General features: G+C 40.9%; 2 protein-coding genes across 3 annotated transcripts; one reads left to right on the forward strand and one right to left on the reverse strand.

Moving 5' to 3' along the window:
- Positions 1-20: 20 nt before the first annotated feature.
- Positions 21-3,208, reverse strand: LOC109978712 (NADH dehydrogenase [ubiquinone] 1 beta subcomplex subunit 1-like). Of its 2 annotated transcripts, none has more exons than XM_065963722.1 (3): positions 3,060-3,208; positions 1,200-1,344; positions 21-199 (listed from the first exon to the last, which is right to left on the reverse strand). In XM_065963722.1, exons 2-3 carry the CDS (start codon positions 1,337-1,339, stop codon positions 163-165), a joined length of 177 nt encoding a protein of 58 aa, XP_065819794.1. In that variant the 5' UTR covers positions 1,340-1,344; positions 3,060-3,208; the 3' UTR covers positions 21-162. The 2 variants fall into 2 exon arrangements, with proteins under 2 accessions (XP_065819794.1, XP_065819795.1); XM_065963723.1 differs by having other exon boundaries at positions 3,052-3,129.
- A 141-nt stretch (positions 3,209-3,349) lies between these two features.
- cpsf2 (cleavage and polyadenylation specific factor 2) lies at positions 3,350-13,421 on the forward strand. Its single transcript, XM_020627976.3, has 15 exons — positions 3,350-3,508; positions 3,824-3,990; positions 4,581-4,740; positions 5,091-5,196; positions 5,296-5,425; positions 5,524-5,639; positions 6,025-6,212; positions 6,444-6,734; positions 7,401-7,501; positions 7,821-8,024; positions 8,127-8,279; positions 9,068-9,290; positions 9,507-9,821; positions 10,803-10,937; positions 12,973-13,421. The coding sequence occupies exons 2-15, from the start codon at positions 3,842-3,844 to the stop codon at positions 13,063-13,065; spliced, it is 2,364 nt and encodes a 787-aa protein (XP_020483632.2). The 5' UTR covers positions 3,350-3,508; positions 3,824-3,841; the 3' UTR covers positions 13,066-13,421.
- Positions 13,422-20,449: the final 7,028 nt, after the last annotated feature.

The raw sequence follows: 20,449 nt of genomic DNA on the forward strand, positions 1-20,449 counted from the left end.
TAATGAGGATCACCAGCGTGTGGTTTGATGGGAAAGTACATGTTTTTATTGGTTGATACAACTCATTAAAGGAAATAGAAGAGTCTTAAATATGCTGATTTGAGGGGTCGCCCATCAGTCATTGCAACACAGATGAAAGGACTCCGTTCAGGTCCGGGTGGTCTACTTCCAGGTCGTCTCCTCACCTGGCTTCAGCTCCCTAAAGAGAACATAAGTCAGAAAGTTTCATGAGCAAACATCCCCGAACTACACTGGACGACCTCGATGTCAGGCAAGTTTTTCTTCAGATGCGAGCAAATTGTATCGACATTTCTGGCTTTATACTTAAGACTTTCTTTATTGTCATTCAAACTTGTACTTTACAGTGCAGATAAGAACGAAATTTTGTTGCATTTGGCTCGTTGTAGTGCAGGATAAAAACAGCAGCAAGTATTTACATAGAAAAATAAGGTGCAGATATAAAAACAAAAGCTATGTATAAAATTACTATACAGATAAATATATTGCACGTTTGATGTATTTTACAGTCCAGTGAGGTAGTCCTGTGTGGGGATTTGAGGGGGAATGGAGGGATTATTTTTTTGTGTTTAAAAGTCTTATGGCCTGTGGGAAGAAGCTGTTACAGAACCTGGAAGTTCTGCTTCGGAGGCTGTGGAACTTCTTTCCAGAGTTCAGCAGTGAAAACAATCCTTGGTGGGGGGTGGGAGGTGTCTCTGCTATCATCGGCTGACGCTTGTTTTTTGGTACCAAGCGGAAAATGATGCCATCTCGTGAATATTTGGGTTTACCGAAGAGTCATAATATATTAACATTTGAGTCTTGCTCCTGTTATCCCATGTTTCGCTTTGATTACCAGGTATTCAGCTAAATGCATGAAAAAAAAAAAAAAGTTAAACTAGAGTTTCTACAATCTAGAGAATATTTAATCAAAAATATTTTGATTATTGATTTCGAATTTTGGTCAATTTTCAAGCAAACATGTTAAATATCTGCTGAAATAGAAGGGTGGTTTTTGGTTTGAACTCTCTGTTGACCAAAAGAGGTCATGTGGAGCTCTGAACATTGAGAAGAGCAATATGGGTAGATGGGAATGCAGTGGGGAAATTCCTCACTTTTTTTTTTTTTTTCAATAACTGATAAACTATAGTGACGCAGATTACGAAAGCATGGTTCTAAACTTGGTTTGTTTTCATCCTTACCTGCTGTACAAAGCACTTTTGTTCCTGAAGCCTGTCAGCTTCTGTTCCTGTAGACTGTCTAAGTACATCCCCAAAAATACGCCGATGGGTAGGAATACGTTTACCCAATGCGTCCGCATGAAAGCTGCGTAGTTGACCATGGTGCCTGTGGAGACAAACACAAATTTGAAACATTAATTGATTTTATACATGGCTGGAACACAGTTAGTGCTTATATTTCAGTTAGAGGGACTGATGCTGCCTCATGGATTTCTACCACGGTTGAAATCTACAAAATCTTTCAGTTGACCTGAAAAAATTCTTACGAGTGAGGGCATGCACATCAATTCTTAGCAAAGCAAAGTATCTTACTGGTCTGCTTTGAAGGACTACTGAAGATTGGTTTTGGCAACATATGAAACCTTGTCCTGACAACAAATCTGTGTGTCTTTTAGGAGGGGGGGCTCCTTCTCCTTGGGGGTCTGGTGTCCCCCCCACCAACATGTACACACCTACAACTTAGGGCTGGGCAATATATCAAGTTTTTAAGATATATCGATATATTTTCAAACAAGATATATGATAAGACAATATCGTTAATATGGATATAGTTTATGTTGCATTAAAATAACGTTATAGACGTGCCAGCTCACCTTTTTCCTCATCTCACTGATGAAGACTGTCTGTCCCTCTTAACCCCGCTCCTCCTCTCTCTCTTTTATTGTATTTAAGGAACATTTTTATTTTATAATATTACTTTTTTAAATTCACAACCAGGTAGTTTATTTTATCCATGTGTTTTCACTGTTAATAAAATACATATCGATATATATCGAGTATCGCCATTCAGCTAATCAATATCAAGATATGAGTTTTGGTCCATATCGCCCCAGATCCTACTACAACTGACTGGACCCTGCAGTTGTCAGGTTCCTTCCTAATGTTCCTGTGCCAGACACATTATGATGTTCATCATTCAAAGCCTATTCTACCATCATACCATCAGCAACCAAGCTTCAGACCTAAACCCTTACAACAGCGACCAACCTCAGCCATCCCCTTAAACACACCGACCCATCCACAGATGCTTCTTCATACATTCCCCTCTCATCCTTACTAGCTACCTTCTTCAAGGCCATCAAATTTTATTTATCATCCTTTCTTTCTTACAGTGTTTGTTTTTGCTCATTTGTTTAATACCCTGCTGTTTGATTAGTGCACAACTGTATTCACTGTCCTCCCTCACTATGTTCTGCACTTGTATTTATTTCACAATAAACTCTTTAGTAAAAACGATTACCAGACAGGGTGACAATAATAACTGTTCATCTCTACATACAGGAACCCCATAAAACTGCACAAATTAAACATTGTTTTGATGTGATGTATGTATGTAAATCTCTGTACAGCCTACATATAACACATGCATGACTGAAGCTATGTCTTTAACCTTTGGTCGAGCTTGTCACTCTGCAGACTAAGGCCTTGACTTGTTTAGATATTTGATGAATTGTTTGAATCGTTTTGTGAGACACAGAACCTCGTAAATTGGTTACATAAGAGTTTCATTTCGAAACCTTAACAAGTCTTATAAAATGCACTATAGCACACCACACAACTGCTGAATATCTACAGCTATTTACATGTTATCCACCCACAAAATAAGCTTTGAAGTGCTGACTACACCCACGAAGTGCCCTCAAGTCTGCTCGTACTAGTTAGCTTCACTGTTAGCTGACTATCATTAGCAAATAGGTCTCAGATCTTCGCTGAGAAAGGTGTCTCTGTTAGAAGTAAGTTATATTAAAGCACACTTAACACGTGTTACAATACTGGGAAAAAAAATATATAGACACAGCGTAGAAATACCTACAATATTACCTTGTGTTTACTCCAAGCCGTGGCCTTCAGTGCTTCACTCAGCAAAGCAGAGGACACTGGACTGTACCAACTCTGACAGGAGGACGGTCTTATTTGAACTATAAAAAAAAACAAAAAAAACTGCTTTCACGTCCCCATCTGCTTTTTGGTGAGATTTTCTTATCAATGCAAACATGTGGAATCGCAATGTACAATTATAAATGTAAAAAACCGTATGAAATTAAATGAAGTATTTTTTTGTTTTTGTTTGATAATTTAACACCCCTACACTTAGTACGCTCCTCGGCCTTTGACTCATGACGCTGTGGCTAACATGCCTGCTAGTCAAGTGTGTATGTGAAAACAAAAAAAAACGACGGCAAAAAATGTCTTAATGTTGGCTTTATAGATACTCCTCAAGCTGCGTTTCTATTCCCGACAGGAGGAAATTGATCATATAGTCATTTATGGTAAGTCAAATGCTCCCACTTCGACTCAATTCGTCTTTAAAAGCGATTTCAAATGTTGCAAAAACAAAAAGACTTTGCCGGGCGATTTGTGTTAGCCTAAGCGAACTAGCTTTAGCTAACAAGCTAACTGTTTACCTTTTCATTCATTTTCTGCTCGACAAGCCAGCTACTTTATTATTATTTTATTTTTTTAACCACTTGAATCGTGCACTGCAATGTCATTCTTTAATATTGTTCAATTTAACATTCGAGCTTGTGTTGCTTTTTGAATAATGTGTTGGTTTAATTGCAAAGTGTTGTTGCTGTTTGTTTCAGTGTGACACCTGAAGAAACATGACGTCCATTATCAAGCTGACAGCCGTGTCAGGTGTTCAGGAGGAGTCGGCTCTCTGTTACCTTCTGCAGGTGGATGAATTCCGCTTCCTCCTGGACTGTGGCTGGGATGAGAACTTCTCAATGGACATCATTGATGCCATGAAACGGTGATTTAACATCGTTTGTTTCCATTGATGCCCAATGTGGAGTCAGTAAATGATGCAGAAACTGTTGAACATTATGGACAATAACATGCATCCCTTACACAATCTCGTGTGTGAACAAAAGAGTGTTTTTAGTGGGAGGCTAAGCTGCAAAAAGGACAGATTTTTTACCTACTGCAATTGCACTTTATAACGACTCCCCTTTAAGTAATGACAGAAGACTTTTAAACTTTAGCCTGAGCTGCATATATCAAACTGTATTTTGCACCTGTATATTCTGCTTTTTTTAAAATAATAATTCTTTATTTCTCTATCATATTATGCACTGGCAGAGCTAGTATTTTGTACTGTTATCTATGAGTAACAGCTACTTATGCACATGGACCATCCAGACCACTTTTTTTCATCCTGGCTATGTATTGTGGGCTCATGTTTTTTGTATGGGTGGGATTTGTATGTATATATATGTTGTGTGTTTGTATGTATGCTGGCTGCTGGAACACCTAAATTTCCCTGCTGAGATGACTAAAGTATATCTTATCTTATGTTAAAGGATTATCTTCTAAGAGCTGTAATGTCCATTTTCCCTGCAGATATGTTCATCAGGTCGACGCTGTGCTCCTCTCCCACCCTGACCCCATTCACCTTGGAGCCCTGCCGTATGCTGTGGGGAAACTGGGTCTAAACTGTACTATCTATGCTACAATCCCTGTTTACAAGATGGGTCAGATGTTCATGTATGATCTTTACCAGGTAAGAAATATCATCCATGTTATTTATCAAAGCGCTTGACTTCATGATTCAGTGTTTCCTCTAGGTTTAAGGTGTTGGGGGAGGTGGGGACAAGCCGACATGCCGACACGGCGACACAAACATTTGAAGGAATCTTGGTGTTCATGTGTTACTTTTAATGACAGCTTTCCTTTTCTATCAGAAAGGTATCCTTAAATGACTTCTTTAACTGATTTCCAACTCTATCCACTATCCTATCCCTACAATAAAGGCACAAAAAGTCCAAAAATAAATCTTAAAAAATATATAATGGGAGGGGAAACACTGTGATTACCCGTGTTTATCGAAATCTCATTCTTCTTTCCATTTAGTCTCGAAACAACAGTGAAGATTTCAAACTCTTCACCCTCGATGATGTGGACTGTGCTTTTGATAAAATTCAGCAGCTGAAATATTCTCAGATTGTCAATCTTAAAGGTAAGTTGATTACAGATTCTTCGAGGTAAAACAAGAGGACCCTGTATTCATGTATCAGAGATAACAAAGTGTTTAATATCTTTTATTTCTACCTGCCAGGAAAAGGCCATGGTCTCTCCATCACGCCTCTTCCCGCCGGTCACATGATCGGAGGCACTATTTGGAAAATTGTTAAGGACGGGGAAGAGGAGATTGTGTATGCTGTGGACTTCAACCACAAGAGAGAGATGTGAGCACAGAATAAAAATTCATGTGTAATGCATTTTGTTTTTGTTTAGGTTGAGCAAAGTATTTCATTTGCCCTTCTTTCCTGTTTCTCTATTCCAGCCACCTCAACGGCTGCACACTGGAGAGCATCAGTCGTCCTTCTTTACTTATCACAGACTCCTTCAATGCTACATATGTGCAGCCCCGTCGTAAACAAAGAGATGAGATGCTGCTAAGTAAGTGATTTTACAAACCTCATCTCAATGCATTTAATGGAACATTTATTACAGTAGAATAAATAGAAAATTATTTAGGATAATTGCAATCATCTAATAAATTAGGCTAGCTATCCTTATTTAGTACGTTTAAGTTATCTCCTGCTTTTCTTGATGATGGTGTTTGTATTTTTAAATACTGCCTGAAACAGTAACAATTCTTTCAGTTGTTTAAGATCCTTGCCATTGGAAAGAGTTTACATTAAATACAACTTCCTTAATTTATTCCATACATATTAGATTTTCTGCCCTTCCTCCTTTTCTGTAAAACTGCTTAATAAGAAAATCATCGTAATAGATCGCATTGTTGTGTATATTAAAAACTATCCTCACTTTTACTTCTCAGCTAACGTAATGGAGACTCTGCGCGGTGACGGCAATGTCCTTATTGCCGTGGATACAGCTGGACGCGTGCTGGAGCTGGCTCAGCTGCTGGATCAGATTTGGAGGACAAAGGATGCTGGGCTGGGAGTTTACCCACTCGCTCTGCTGAACAATGTCAGCTATAACGTGGTGGAGTTCTCCAAGTCTCAGGTATCAATCATGGATTTTGACATTACAGATGATTGTGTTCTATTCTTGAGTCGATGATTTAGCATGATGGTTGTTTAGATTGTTAAAATAGAATCAATTTAATCCAAAATAACATTTTTTTCAAATTTTAAATGGTAACATCGGTGCACAGATGTAGCATCAAATTCTTTCACGGTATTTATTCAGCTGCATTTCACCAGTATTCATTGTTGTTCTCCCGTCTTTCTGTAGGTGGAGTGGATGAGTGATAAACTCATGAGATGTTTTGAAGACAAAAGAAACAACCCGTTCCAGTTTCGTCACCTGACGCTCTGCCACAGTCTGACAGACCTGGCCCGAGTGCCCAGCCCTAAAGTGGTACTCTGCAGCCAGCCCGACCTTGAGTCTGGCTTTTCCAGAGAACTCTTCATCCAGTGGTGCCAAGACGCCAAAAACTCTGTGATCCTGACTTACCGCACAACACCTGGAACCCTCGCTCGCTACCTCATCGACAACCCCGGAGAGAAGATGCTGGACCTGGAGGTGACTGTCACAATAATGCTGCCGATTGACTTTAACAAGAAGAGTTTTTTTAGTAGAGTTGTCTGCGTTAACGCGTTAATTGTGATGCGAAGGTCTGAAATTAACATATGCTATTTTGTCCCCTACCCGCGCTGTAGGTAAGCCACCGCAACGTCTCCCTGTAGTCACAGTGATGGAAAATAACAACCATGCTGCATCTTTTGAATAACTTCACTTTAAAAACCTCCTCGAAACACTATGTTGTCAAGTCAAAAGTAATATTCACCTTGTGACTTCAAATATCTTACTTTTTCACCATTCCCATTAGCTGCTTTCATTTACTTTTCGATCTGTGACAAGTTTCTTTTTACGTGGTTAAGTTAATGTTGTAACCTTCGATCTGCTGGAAGTTCATAATTGTCTTTCAAAATAAAAGCAGGTTTGTATCCAAGAAGTACCCATAGCTTAAATTCCCTCTGAAACAAGAACTTCGGTAGTATCTAGCTGCCGTGTCGAGCTGTATTTCCAACTGAAAACAGATACAACCAATCACAAGGAATTGTGATTGTAGGATTCTTTTTTAAAATATCTCATGTTTCTCACACAGACCCAGCCGAGGTTACAACAAAATGTGTAATTCTATCATTTGCTCTATATTCATATTTCTCTCTCTCCTCATTATGACAGGTGAGGAAAAGAGTGAAGCTTGAAGGCAAGGATCTTGAAGAATTCCTTGAGAAAGATAAAATAAAGAAAGAAGCGGCTAAAAAGCTGGAACAAGAAAAAGAGTAAGTTCATGCAGAAACAGTTACTTGGTGTTTTAGAGCTAAATGTCTCGTCTTTTATGTCTGTTGGTGAAACAAGACATTTCATTGATTTATTTTCAGGGACTGTTAACAGCACAGAAAAAAGCAAATTATGTTAAAATTATTATGTTATAATTATGTTATGTTGCACATACATGGTGGTTTAATGGTTTAACTACACATTTAAAACAAGTAGTTAAAATGTAAATCTGTGAAATGGAGAGGAGTTTTAACACTTAAACACACAGTTAAACTCTGCAGTGTTTTCGGAAGAATTAATTTCTGTTTCTTGCACCTGCAGAGTGGATGTCGACTCCAGCGACGAGAGCGACATGGACGATGATCTGGATCAGCCAGCGGCAGTGAAAACCAAACACCATGACCTGATGATGAAGGCTGAGGGGAGCCGCAAGGGCAGCTTCTTCAAGCAAGCCAAAAAATCGTATCCCATGTTCCCCACACATGAAGAGAGAATTAAGTGGGACGAGTACGGGGAAATTATCAGGTAGTACAATCTCTGAACATCGATTATAGAAAGATACAGAAACGTACACTGATCTAGATTATCAGGAATCTTGGATAACGGATTGTTATTGTTCTGTTACAGGCTAGAAGAGTTTCTGGTTCCTGAGCTACAAGCCACAGAGGAGGAGAAAAACAAGTTGGAATCTGGGTTGACGAACGGTGATGAACCCATGGACCAGGATTTATCTGTTGTTCCTACGAAATGCATCTCAAGCATAGAAAATCTGGAAATCAGGTCAGTTAGTCTTTAAACTGTCTGGTTCGGTTTCCCTTCTCGGGATGTGCGAAATTAGTGGACTAAACGATTAAGCATTGTCATCTTTCATAGTCCTGACCAGAATCACGAGTTAACTAATTACCATTTTTATAAACTCAGGCCCATCATGCAGGTTAAGTGTTGTGTCTGAGCTGTAACACAACTCCCTGCCACTAGGGGGCAGCAGCTGCGTCACTCCCTGCTCTACAATCTGGATGTAAACCAGCACTGTGCTCCGCTTTAGCACAGAATGGTTTGGCTGTATTTTGATCAAGAAGACAGAGATAAAGTTTCATGTAGGCTGTGTCAGGTTAAACTATCATATAACCACTCAACTGGAGGAATACGTTAGCAACTCAGGCAGTGGACGTTAAACTGCAAGGAGGACTGAAGGCTGGCATTGCACTGCTAGTGCTTACACACTGCAAACCAATCAGGCATTGTCCATAGAAGCTGTGATCCCTTGTTTAGCTGTGTTAGATCAATTGTGCTGAATTCTGACTGTTCTCTGAATGATTTCTTAACTTTTGATTTATCGACTAGTATAGATTTAAATTGACATGCCATCTTATTTGTAGTTTTTGCCCTTATACACTCACTGCAGCTGATCAGTGTCCAATATTACAGCATCCTATTGGATAGCCAGCTGCTGTAAATGAGTACTCTGCAAACCTTAAATTCATAAATAACAAATCTATCATTGAATGTTTTACTTTTCTGGTATTGATGAAGCGTTCTTCTGTTTTTTTTTTTTTCTTCTTCTGCAGGGCAAGGGTGTCCTACATTGACTACGAAGGTCGCTCTGATGGCGACTCCATCAAGAAGATTATTAACCAGATGAAGCCCAGACAGCTGGTGATCGTTCATGGGCCGCCGGAGGCCAGCCTGGACCTGGCTGATTCCTGCAGAGCTTTCAGCAAGGACATCAAAGTGTACACGCCCAAACTGCAGGAGACTGTGGACGCCACCAGTGAAACACACATCTACCAGGTCAGCAGTGGTTTAGAATAAATGATCCCTTAAATATGTTATGTAGATTTCAAAATCTACACGGTAAGGGTGATGATTTTTTTTTCAAAGTTCTTATTTTTCTAACCCTTTGAAGACTGAGGTATTACGGTTGTTTCTTTAATATAAGATTGAAGCATAAAATCCATCCTAAATGTCAGGCTAATGCATCATCTTGTCTCATTCATCATACCAAAGGTGCGGTTGAAAGACTCCTTGGTGAGCTCGCTTCAGTTCTGCAAAGCCAAAGACACTGAGCTGGCCTGGATCGATGGCGTGCTGGACATGCGGGTGGTGAAGGTGGACATGGGAGTGATGCTGGAGGAGGGGGCGAAAGAGGAGTCAGAGGAAGGCGAAATGGCCATGGAAGTGGCCCCAGATCTTGGCATCGACCACAGCGCTGCAGCGGTGGCAGCCCAGCGAGCCATGAAGAGCCTGTTCGGGGAGGATGAGAAGGAGGTTTCTGAGGAGAGCGACGTCATTCCCACGCTGGAGCCTCTGCCTCACACTGAGGTCAGGCGGGGGACACTGTCAAACAAAGTTGTTGTCATTATTACTGATTTTTGGAACATTTTCTGCTCCATCCTCAGAATATTTAGTGCCTTCTTTTTGTCACTCTGAAAAATCTAACCACTTCGTTAAAAAATTGCTGAATGTGTCCACTAAGATTTTTTTTTTTTTTGCGCTGGCAACCCCCAATAACCGTAGTTTCAGAACATTTCTCACTAGGGCTCGTTGTTGCTTGGTTACTTATGTTGTCCTTTACATGTTTAAGTAATATTTTCTGATGAAAATTCTCATCCAGCTTCATTTTTACAGTCAGAAACAGAATTACTCTCATGCCGACTCCATTCATGATTCTTTGCTGGGGGAAATGCAAGAGAGGTCATATTAGCAGCAAACTGTTAATTGCCTGGTCTGACATCTACTGTGTGGCAGTGACAGCAGGAGTTATAAATAACTACAAAGAAATAATCGATCTTCTTGTTTGCATTTATAGGTCATTAAGAGGCCTCAGGATTAATTTCAGTCTGCTTCATATCCAGTCCTCACAGAAGCTTTAAGTGCTGGTGGAAAAAAATATGTTTCTCTTATTACAGAGAAGCATATTCTGTGTGCTAATGGCTTCACTTGTCCTCATCACACTTGTGTTGGTTGTAAATGGGATCATAATTGGCTCATGTTTTAGTTGTTAAGTCACTAATCATGCATGTGCAAACACACTTTAATTTGAGATTCAAGGTGAGCTCGAAGAAACGTTCCCCCCTGTAGCAGATTAATGAGAAAACTGCCGTCTGCTGTCAAACTCTCTATGTACATCATTTGCACAGTGAAAGTCAGACAACCAATGCCAGCGGATAAAAAGTCGTGTTCTTGCGCACGAAGACTTCACACTTTGTAATATGTTTCCTGTACTATGTGTTCCACAAGGGCAAACAAGCAATCGAGTACCGCCATCAGTCTGACCGCCGCTCTCTTCTTTTCTCCCTGCAGATTTCAGGGCATCAGTCGGTGTTCATCAACGAGCCACGCCTGTCTGACTTCAAGCAGGTCCTGCTGAGAGAGGGCATCCAGGCCGAGTTCGTAGGAGGAGTGCTGGTGTGCAACAACATGGTGGCTGTCCGCAGGGTGAGTGTCCTTCCCACGGGCTAAGCGAGCGTGATATCCATCGGTTCCCTGCGACGCTTGGAAAAAAAAATTGTAACCAAGCCAGCGTGGAAGACATATGGCACAGCCTTGTGTTTCAGCCAAAACCCCGCAATCAAAGAACTCCATAGTGATTCATATTTAGATCTTTGATTCGTAGCCAGTGTTTGAGGGAAATTGAAAGAAATAAGAATTGAAGGACCTTTAAAAAAACACATAACAGAAGGAAGAGTACAAGAGAAGAGAACAAGAAGGCTTATCAGAAAGGATACATCTTTATCTATTATCTGCATGTACAACGGAGTACACTTTAGACGCCTTAGAAAGAACTTGCAGAGATTCATCACTGCCACACATAGGTGCAGACTTAATACATTTCCAGTGATTTGAGTATTTATTGCCTGAGTTTATGTTGACTGAGCCACAACAGGAAGTGGAAATAGTTCCCATTAATCGTAGGAAAAGTGCTGTGAACATGTGTAAACATTCTCACTTAAGTTGGATGAATGAATTATGCATCCTGAACAGTCAGTGCTTTAAGAAATAAAGCAGCTTAGTCTGGAATTTATGGAAACACGGCAGAAGCAATGCAAGTTGTAGATTTAGTACTTCAATGTCATTTTTAGGATGTATTGGCGATGCATCAAAATGTCAGCATTTCATTGTAGCTGGCTTTGTGTGATGTTGTTTACTAAAAGATTAGACTGTAGTTACTGCAGTTTGATGACTGGAAGCATTAAGAATGATTTGTGTTTGCTAACAAACTTCTCAAACACTTCTCTGCGACTTCTCAAGGAAACAAGTGACAAGTTATTGCCATGACGACAAATTAAAGTAAATTCAAATGTATGGTTGTATGTCCTCTTAGGGCTTCCGTACCATATGCAGTAGCTGTTGAGTGAGAAAGAGAGAGAGCTGCCAACACAAGTCACGTTGAAGCTTGATGATACTAGTTTGTGCAGAGTTGCTGTGATCGGCTGGTTATGTGAAAGCGTACCCTGATTGGTTGTTTGATTCAGACAGGATAAGTGCTAGTTTTTTAAACTAAAAACAGAGCAGCAGGCGCTCACAGATTAAGATCAGACACACGCTTATTTGAAGGAACATTTTAATATAATACTATAATAATAATAAGAGATCTGCAATGATCAACTGTAAATCTGTAAAATAACGATGCCTTCTGTAGCTTGGGCTACATCTTTAGCAAATATATTCATACCTGTACTGACAACAGGCATAACAAATGAATGGGCTGACTCATAACGTGGATTTGTGTGAAATATTCAAACAATGTGCCGACCAGTAAACTGACCTGTAGCAAACTACGGCCTGTGTCGAGAGCAGGAGATTCATTGTTTTTCTAAGATTACATTTTCACCTTTTTTATAAATAGTTAAAGGGCCACATTGAGGTTGTTTTAAGGGCTGACCTTTGCCCACAAGTTGCAAATGTAATGAATCTTTATTAGAGGTCAATGTAATTACTTTATATTGCAAAATAAAATATCAGCTCTTAACACAAACTGGATCATTAAACACAAAGAGTAAACAAACGCAGCTTGCCTAAGTGGGATAAAAAACCCCAGAGGCACATGAGAACATCTCTCTTCAGGAGACAGAGAAAAAAAAATCACAGGCAGAACTTAAGAAGTGAAGGAAAAGAAAAAGTAGAAGTGAGTCAGGACACCAACAACAAAATGCATAATTGAGAAGAACTTAAAATAGGAGCAACCCAGAAAGTGGAATCAAAGAGAAGTGAGACTTTTTAAAGGGGTGTGTGTCTGTGTGCTATTTAAAATCTTTGAAGTGGATTGACTCATTAGACATTCAAATCTCAAAATCTGTGAACATCTGTGGGAAACAAATGAGAGTCCCTTTTTTTTATTGTAAAGGTCAGAGCGAGCGCTACAGCATCACAGTACATCTGTGTTTAAAGGTGAAACCATGTTGAACAAAGTGTAAATGAGTGTGATGTGTGGACTCTTGTGACCGCCTGCATCTCTATACTCTTTGTCCAGACGGAGGCCGGACGCATTGGCTTGGAAGGCTGCCTGTGTGACGACTACTATAAGATCCGGGAGCTGCTGTATCAGCAGTATGCTGTGGTATAGCAGCAGCATCAGGAGGAGGAGGAGGAGGAGGAGGACACGCCGCAGAGAGTTAACCACAGCAATACAGAGACAATCCTCACAGAGGACTTTACTGAGAGGAGAAGAGTCAAACACACTCACGGGCTGCTCTTGCGGTTTCACTGCAAACCTTGTTGTAAATTTTCCCCTTTTATAATTTTGTTCAAGGTAACTTTTTTATTGTTAGTTTGTTTTCATAATGTGAGAGGCAGGTGACTAACCTCTCTGTACGAACAATCGTAAGGTTCATTACTCAATTCAGCCCACTGTACAGAAACATCGTAAGTGATGCGTCTCCCCTCCAATTCTGTCATTAAAACCATTTTTTTTTTTCAAAATTTGAATCACTGTTCAAGTTTGTCTCAGAGATCCACTGATAGATCCGAGTATTGAACATCAACACTCCAGTCGGTAAAACTCGTTGGCATCAAAGCCATGTCCCAAATCTTAAGCTCAGTCTGATTCCCTTCCTTAACTTTCAATTTCAGTTGTTCACACCATAGTTTGTTCAGTCAAATATAAGATAAGACAAAGTGTATATATTTTGAACAGAGTTTGGACACTGGACATAAATTCAACTGAACTGACACAGACAACATAAAAGTGAAGTAACTTGTTCTTTTTGAGCCCTTACAAGAGTCAGACTAGTTCAAACTCAAAACAGCAAATTCTAATTGTCCTCAGTAAAACCTCTTAGTTATTCAGTTCTCGGTTCTTTATATGTTCAAAATAAACAAGACAAAAAAATAAATCTACATAAAAATAACCCCCTGAGGGCTTGTAAAATGAACACACCTAACACTGAAATCAAAACATATACTAAGTCTATTCACATGTTGAGGTCGTTACAAAACCACCGTTATACTACGTTTCCCATGATGCAATTTTGATAGCATCTTTCATGAACTTTTATTCAACATTGCCCTGTCTGATAACAAAAGCAGCTTGTAAAGCAGGAGACATCATGTCATACATTCAATGTCTGAACTGAGATAACCCTAATGACATCATCGAGGTAGTCTTCTAAATATTCTAAACATTCTCACCAGAGTCAGAAGAAACAGCTGACTCGTGGCTAAATATTAGTATTCATCAGGTGAACTGTACATGGGTGGAATTCACCTTTTCATTTTGATGCATTATCTTAAACTAAAAATACTGCTCAAACTAAGGTACTGAAACATGTTTCACTCTGTTTACTACCACACATTTCTCCTACCTACTAGTCAACTAGTAACTGAGTTAACACCAGATGGAGACATTTTTCAGCTGTATCTAACCTGCCTCTGAATAACCCATATCAAGTCTGCCCATGCAGCAGGAGCATCAGTAATACAGCAGTGAGATGACATAGTCCCTGAAGTGATAACTGGGATTGGATATTATTCAGCCTGATAGGTATGGAGCAAGCGAGGATTAACATCCATCGCTTTTTATTTTAGGCAACTGTTTCTCAACACCCAAAAAAATAAAAAAAACTGTTTACCTCTCTGGCTGTTTGTACTAGGGTAAAAAAAAAAAAAAAAAAGAAGAAACGCTTCAGTAGTGTTTTCTTATCTTTTTCTGGCACACATGGATATACAGCCTCACCTCCGCTGTGCTCCACTGAGGTCTAACCGGTGTATTAGAAAGTCGGGGCGATAAGCGGGGATGTCGCTGGCGGTTCGTGGATGGAGCTGAGGTTGGGGGTGTAATTTTTTGCTGGAGCGATGTGTCCTCTGCAGCCGAGGTGGCACATTGACTCAGTTGATTACGTTTGCAGCGTTGTGTGAATCCCCGGGGTAGATCCTTAACACGGGCAGCTGCAGAATGCTACTTTTATGGATACACCGAAACAACCCCCTCTTCTTTCTCTGCCTCTTTACAACTCCTCTTCATCATCCCAAACTCCCCAACATCACATGTTGTGCATCATAGTGGGGGAGACTCCTCCTACATTGATAGCCTGGTAAGCAGTCATAACACACACACACACACACACACAAGTGGGAGAGTGTGTTTATGTGGAGGGATGTTCATCATGCACATGGTTGGAGGAGTTAGACTTGAGCACGGATGGCAGGCTGACGTGCCGGCCTGTTTTCATACAGTTGCATAACATACAGTTTTGCACTTTAGAAACATTAAAATTTAAATGCTCTCTTTTAATCCGTGGCTCACACAGAGAGAGAGAGAGAGAGAGAGAGAGAGAGAGACACTCAAAACTTTCATGTTCAGAAATAATGCCTTTATTTCTTTCCCCCTCCAACCCTCCCTCCCTCAGTAACCTGTGACAACAAGCGGAGTGAGAGATAGAGAGCTCGAGCAGAGAAGAGGAGGAGGAGTAGAGGAGCTCTTCAGTGCCACAGAGCATGCCAGCCCTGCCCAGTCGCTGCTTTTCATTTTGATAATTGACCATGGACGCCAGAAATGTCCATCAGCTAATCCTCTTAGCCTTCATAATGCTGACTCTGTCACAGAAGCCCCTGTTTTAATGTAACGAGCAGCTAAGCCACCAGCGCAGGGCAGAGTCCGCCTGGGGCATCGAGGCAGCTCTGCCCCCTAGAGGCCCAGCGAGAGATTTGCTCTCAACTCAACAAGTGCCCTGCCAATCTGTCAGAGCGATTTATGTCGGAGCATCAGTCCATAACCTGGCTCCAGGGTGCGCACCCCTCACTCTGCCGCTCATACTGTACTCATTGGCACGAAGTTGCACTCAGAAAGCTGCATCTTGGTGGTGTGTTTTCATTCATTTGTGTGGATTGGAGGATGAATGAGTTTAATCCCCTTTGAATTCCCGGTGTACTCACTAAGCAGACCACTTAATGCCAATGACATCAATGTAATAATGTGAAAAGGGGACGGATTTCTATGAAACCTCACAATATTCAAACCTAACCTAGCAATATTCTGTGCAAACACACACTTAGAAATAGTATCGAGTTTTTCACTTCCATTCTGAAGTATTTTCTAACAACAACCTAATTGATTAGCTTAGCACGTAATTATGGGGCAAATAGCCTTTCTCTCTCCAAAGTGAAAACATGGCTGCCAAGTTGTATCTTTTTTTATGTGACTAGATGCAATATGTTTGATGTTGAGCTAACTTTTTAGCTTGGGATTGATCTTTTCATGAAGACCACGGCCAGGAAGAGAAAAACTATTATTTCCCAAAGTGTAATCGTCAACTTAAACCTCAAACCCGTTAACCTAAGTTTGTTAGGAGTTTGTCATTTTACGATTTTCAGGCCTTTATTTTAGAGATGAGACGGTGGATAGAGTCAAACACTGGAGGGAGAGAGAGAGGGGAACGACTAGCGAAAAAGTCACAGGTTCAATTTGAACCTGGGATGCACGCTCTCAAGGACTTAAGCCTCTGTACATTGTGCGTGTGCACTAACCACTTAGCTACCGGCGCCCCAGGGAATGCTTTTTTATACTTTTTAGCGACTGGAAACTCTTTGATTGGATTCATATTTTTCAGTCTTTTCATATCCTCCACTGTTCACACGCCTTTATTCTCCTCTAGGTCCTTGTTTCCTTTTTCCTCCATCTCGTCCCTAATTCCTGCTCCTGTTGGTAATCCCTCTGTGCTGGCACCTTCCTGAAGTGATGGTCCTCTAGTTAAGGGACCACTTTAGCCCACCCACTCCTGAAGATGTTGTGCAAGAATTCTGAATTACACCATTACGGATGTGATCCTCTTATGCAAACTGCTCTTCACACCCATCCACAAAGCAGGAATACTCATGAGCACAAATCCATGAAGGCACTGGCTGCCAGATTATCCACCATCCACAATGGTGCAGCTGCTCTTTTTTTTTCTTTTTGATGGAACAATGTGTTTTGTTGGGTGCATTCATGGCTGGGACTGATCCTGTTCTGTTCGCTGGCAGAGACATGTGGATGACTTAGCGATCATATGTGTGTGAGTGGATATTTAGGACAGATCACATGAGATTGTTTTGCTTGGCTTGTGTACAAACAGGACATTCTTCCCCTCCCAGAGCAAAACAGACCTGACCATTTGGTAGCCCACAATTTGAGGAGATGCAGGCAATAGGATCAGGGAAACACGTTCCTTGATGAGGGCAGTATCAGCCTCTTAAGGAAACTGCATTCAGGCTGACATGTGGTTCCAGCCAGTCAGCAAAATGCAACCTGGCTGGCCTGCTCTTTCCGCTCAGCACATCAGAGGTAACCGGCCTTATCTGACATGGCATGGCTGACACCGCCTTGAGAGCTGCGAGGAGACCCTGCCGATGATTAATTCAAGCTCGGGAAACATGATGAGGATTAGCTCGCTCTGTGTTTACCCCTGCAGACGTCTCTCCTAAACTCAGGACAAGTCTATGGCATGACAAGGGCCTGTGTAGTAAGGCTGAATCATCAGCAGAGAATGATGTCGATGTGGAAACTAGTCGAGGCCAGACCGAGGAGTGTGAATCCAGAGAAGTGACTCAGCACTGTGACTGTTTATCGTCGTGCAGTTCAGTTTAGATGCCAGCACTCAGAGAGGTGGCCTGCAGACCTCAGTCAAACAGTATGTCCAGATTATTCTGCTTGCTTTGACACTACGTAGCACAATATAAGTGAGCTACTTCAGACCTATTCAGATAGTGTCCAGGAAGAATGCAGAATGTGTTTTCAAAGTATTCGTGTCACCTACAAGTCTTGAGCCAGATTTATGTCACAAAATCGGCGACTTCAAAACTTTGTTCTTTGTGAAAGAGTTAACTTATCTCAGACCTGGCTGCCTGAAGACCCAACATGGCTTAAGACCTTTCATACAAAATTTATTTACCATTTAATTTGATAATTCAAACTTACTTACTAACTTTTTCAAATTGTTAAATGGTGAACCTATACAGTTTCTCTGATCTTCCACCTACTGTATATTCCTACTTGTTGTTATGTGACCAAGTAGATACCTCCATATTGACAGAGGCGCTGCTTGTCAACAGGAAGGGAAGGCAACTGCTTGGGCGGCCCCAGGCTAGTAAGGGGCTCTTGAAGGCTGACAAACTTAAAAAAGCAGAAGTAGCTCAAAATGTGCAAATTTTGCAATGACAGTAGGAAACCTCCCCAATGGGGCCCCATCTGACAGCCCTCACTCTCATTGCCCTGCTGTCAGCATCTTATACATTAGTCCTGTGAAAACCAAATGTTTGTCAATGAAAGACACAGAAGGAAAATGAAGGGGAATTATATGTCTGGGAGTGAAAAAAAGAATAAGTGCGTCTGGACACTGGCCGACATAATGGTGGTTGGAGGGGCCCCCAATTAACTTTGCCAAGGGCCCCAACAAACTGAAGAATCGCCACTGCATATTGACCAGAAAGAAGCCTTTGTCGATGTGCCATAGAAACTGCAGTTCTTCAAGTGGCCACTTGAGGCTGGCTCAGAGGGCGAGTCAATCCCTCAAAATCCATCCACTTCACAACAGAAGTAAATATCTTTTCAGTCTGTTCTTTTATGCTCTTTTCCACATTCAATGAAACGCTCATTGGGTTCTAATTTGTAGAATAACTCACCCATCTAAATTCCATAAAATATTAAAGTTATTAAATATTAAATTCTACCCCAAAGTTCATGACACGCAATCTAAAATAGCATTATCATCACGTATGTTTGATCAGACTTTTAACAATCCCCCTCAAATGCCATATGAATTAAATCATACAACATTTTCACAGGCTGAGCAGCACTTTCATGACCAGCTCACTGATCTTCATGTCTGAATATTGATGGCGCTCTACGTCTGCAAAAAAAAATTAATAATAATCCACCATCCCCACTTCTACTGACTTGTTCGTCAAAAATCACATTCCCAGTCCTCGTGCCTGCTCATGAATAAAAACACTGTGACATTAACAACTCCTACTCAACCTCCTACTACACTGTGCCTATAACTTTTGTGTCCAGTATGGAGGTGTGAACGAATCACACTGCAGGGAAATCTATGGGCTCATTGACTTTATTGCACACCCCTCCAACTGCAGCTCACAGTGAATGGAGAGAAAGAACTCACCCTCAACTCGCCCTCTGGTTTCAGAGCACTGCTGCCTGCATTAATACAGACTTTGTAGCCTTGTCTCTTAAACTCTGATGCTATCATCCCAGAATGAATTGGATCCATGTTTCTGCTGGGAATAACCTCTGTGGTTGCCTTAAACAGAATTCTTAACTCTTTTTTTGCAAGGAGAAAGGGTTGCTTTTGCCTGCCTAACCCTTCCATTTTTCTTCTCTGCAGACAAAAGAATAATGAAGTTATTTGTCTGCAGCTCATTACAAAAGGGTAAGTCTCTCTCAGATATGGTCTATCCCCCCCAGCCTGTCTGTTGTTATGCAGCAGAGCAGGGCTGTGTGAGATCATCCAATCTCACACAGCCCTGATGCTCATGCTCAAATGAATAAAACCATCACAAAGAGTAAAATGGATGTCTCATGCCCAGGGGGATGAAGGTGATGTTTTGATGGAGCAGTGGCAGTTTGAAGGAGGAAGGTTAGCTAGTTAAAAAAAAAAGAGTTAGGAGAACTGTTTGTGGAGTTTGTCATCAGAATAATGAAAAGCAGTAACAGCTTGAGGCCCAATTAGCATAATAAGTGTTGAGATTTTACAGCGGAAGTGTTGAAGAGACAGTTCTCTTACAATAACAGAATAATATTTACTTTAATTTGAGCCTACATTAACGTGTTAAGTGACAGGGAGTGGACAAAATCAATGAGTATGAACGAACATTCTTGCCCTAAAACAATAGCCTAAAAACACCAAGAGCTTTCCACCAGAACTCAACCCATGTATCAGTCTGCCAATATGGGCCTTTCATTGTAGTGGTATCCAGCCACGGCAGCTACAAATAAGAAGGCAGTGGTAAATAAAATATGATTTGAAAAGGCAGTGTCTTTACGGCTAACAGATTTCATTTAATTATGAATAAGTGTCCATTATATATATATTTTTTAAATATAGCTAGTAGTAATTACAAATGGTAATAACAAATGTATTCAATTTATTTGTATAGCGTCAACTCATAACAAGTGTTCTGGCAGGCTGTCAACCAACGATCCGGTGGGGAGGGGTGACAACCCCAAAACAACCACCCCAAGACAACTTTATTAAAATGTACTATCTATCAGCCTATCAACATTGCTCCAGTCCTAACCGGGCACAATATGCCCCAAACTCCTCCCGTTGAACGATGATGAAGCCAAAATTAACATTGTGGGGGTAGCTGGCTTGACCTACTCAGTAGGGATCAGCTGGAAGAGATCTTATGGAGATTTCAACGACTGGTGTTATTGTTTGTTACCTTTCCATCTCTCTGTTTCTCCTCTGCTCTGCTACTTCAATGCACACAGCACAACAGGAGCCACACTTGTCAAC

This window comes from Labrus bergylta, chromosome 15, assembly GCF_963930695.1.
Source record: "Labrus bergylta chromosome 15, fLabBer1.1, whole genome shotgun sequence".
Taxonomy (NCBI): Eukaryota; Metazoa; Chordata; class Actinopteri; order Labriformes; family Labridae; genus Labrus; species Labrus bergylta.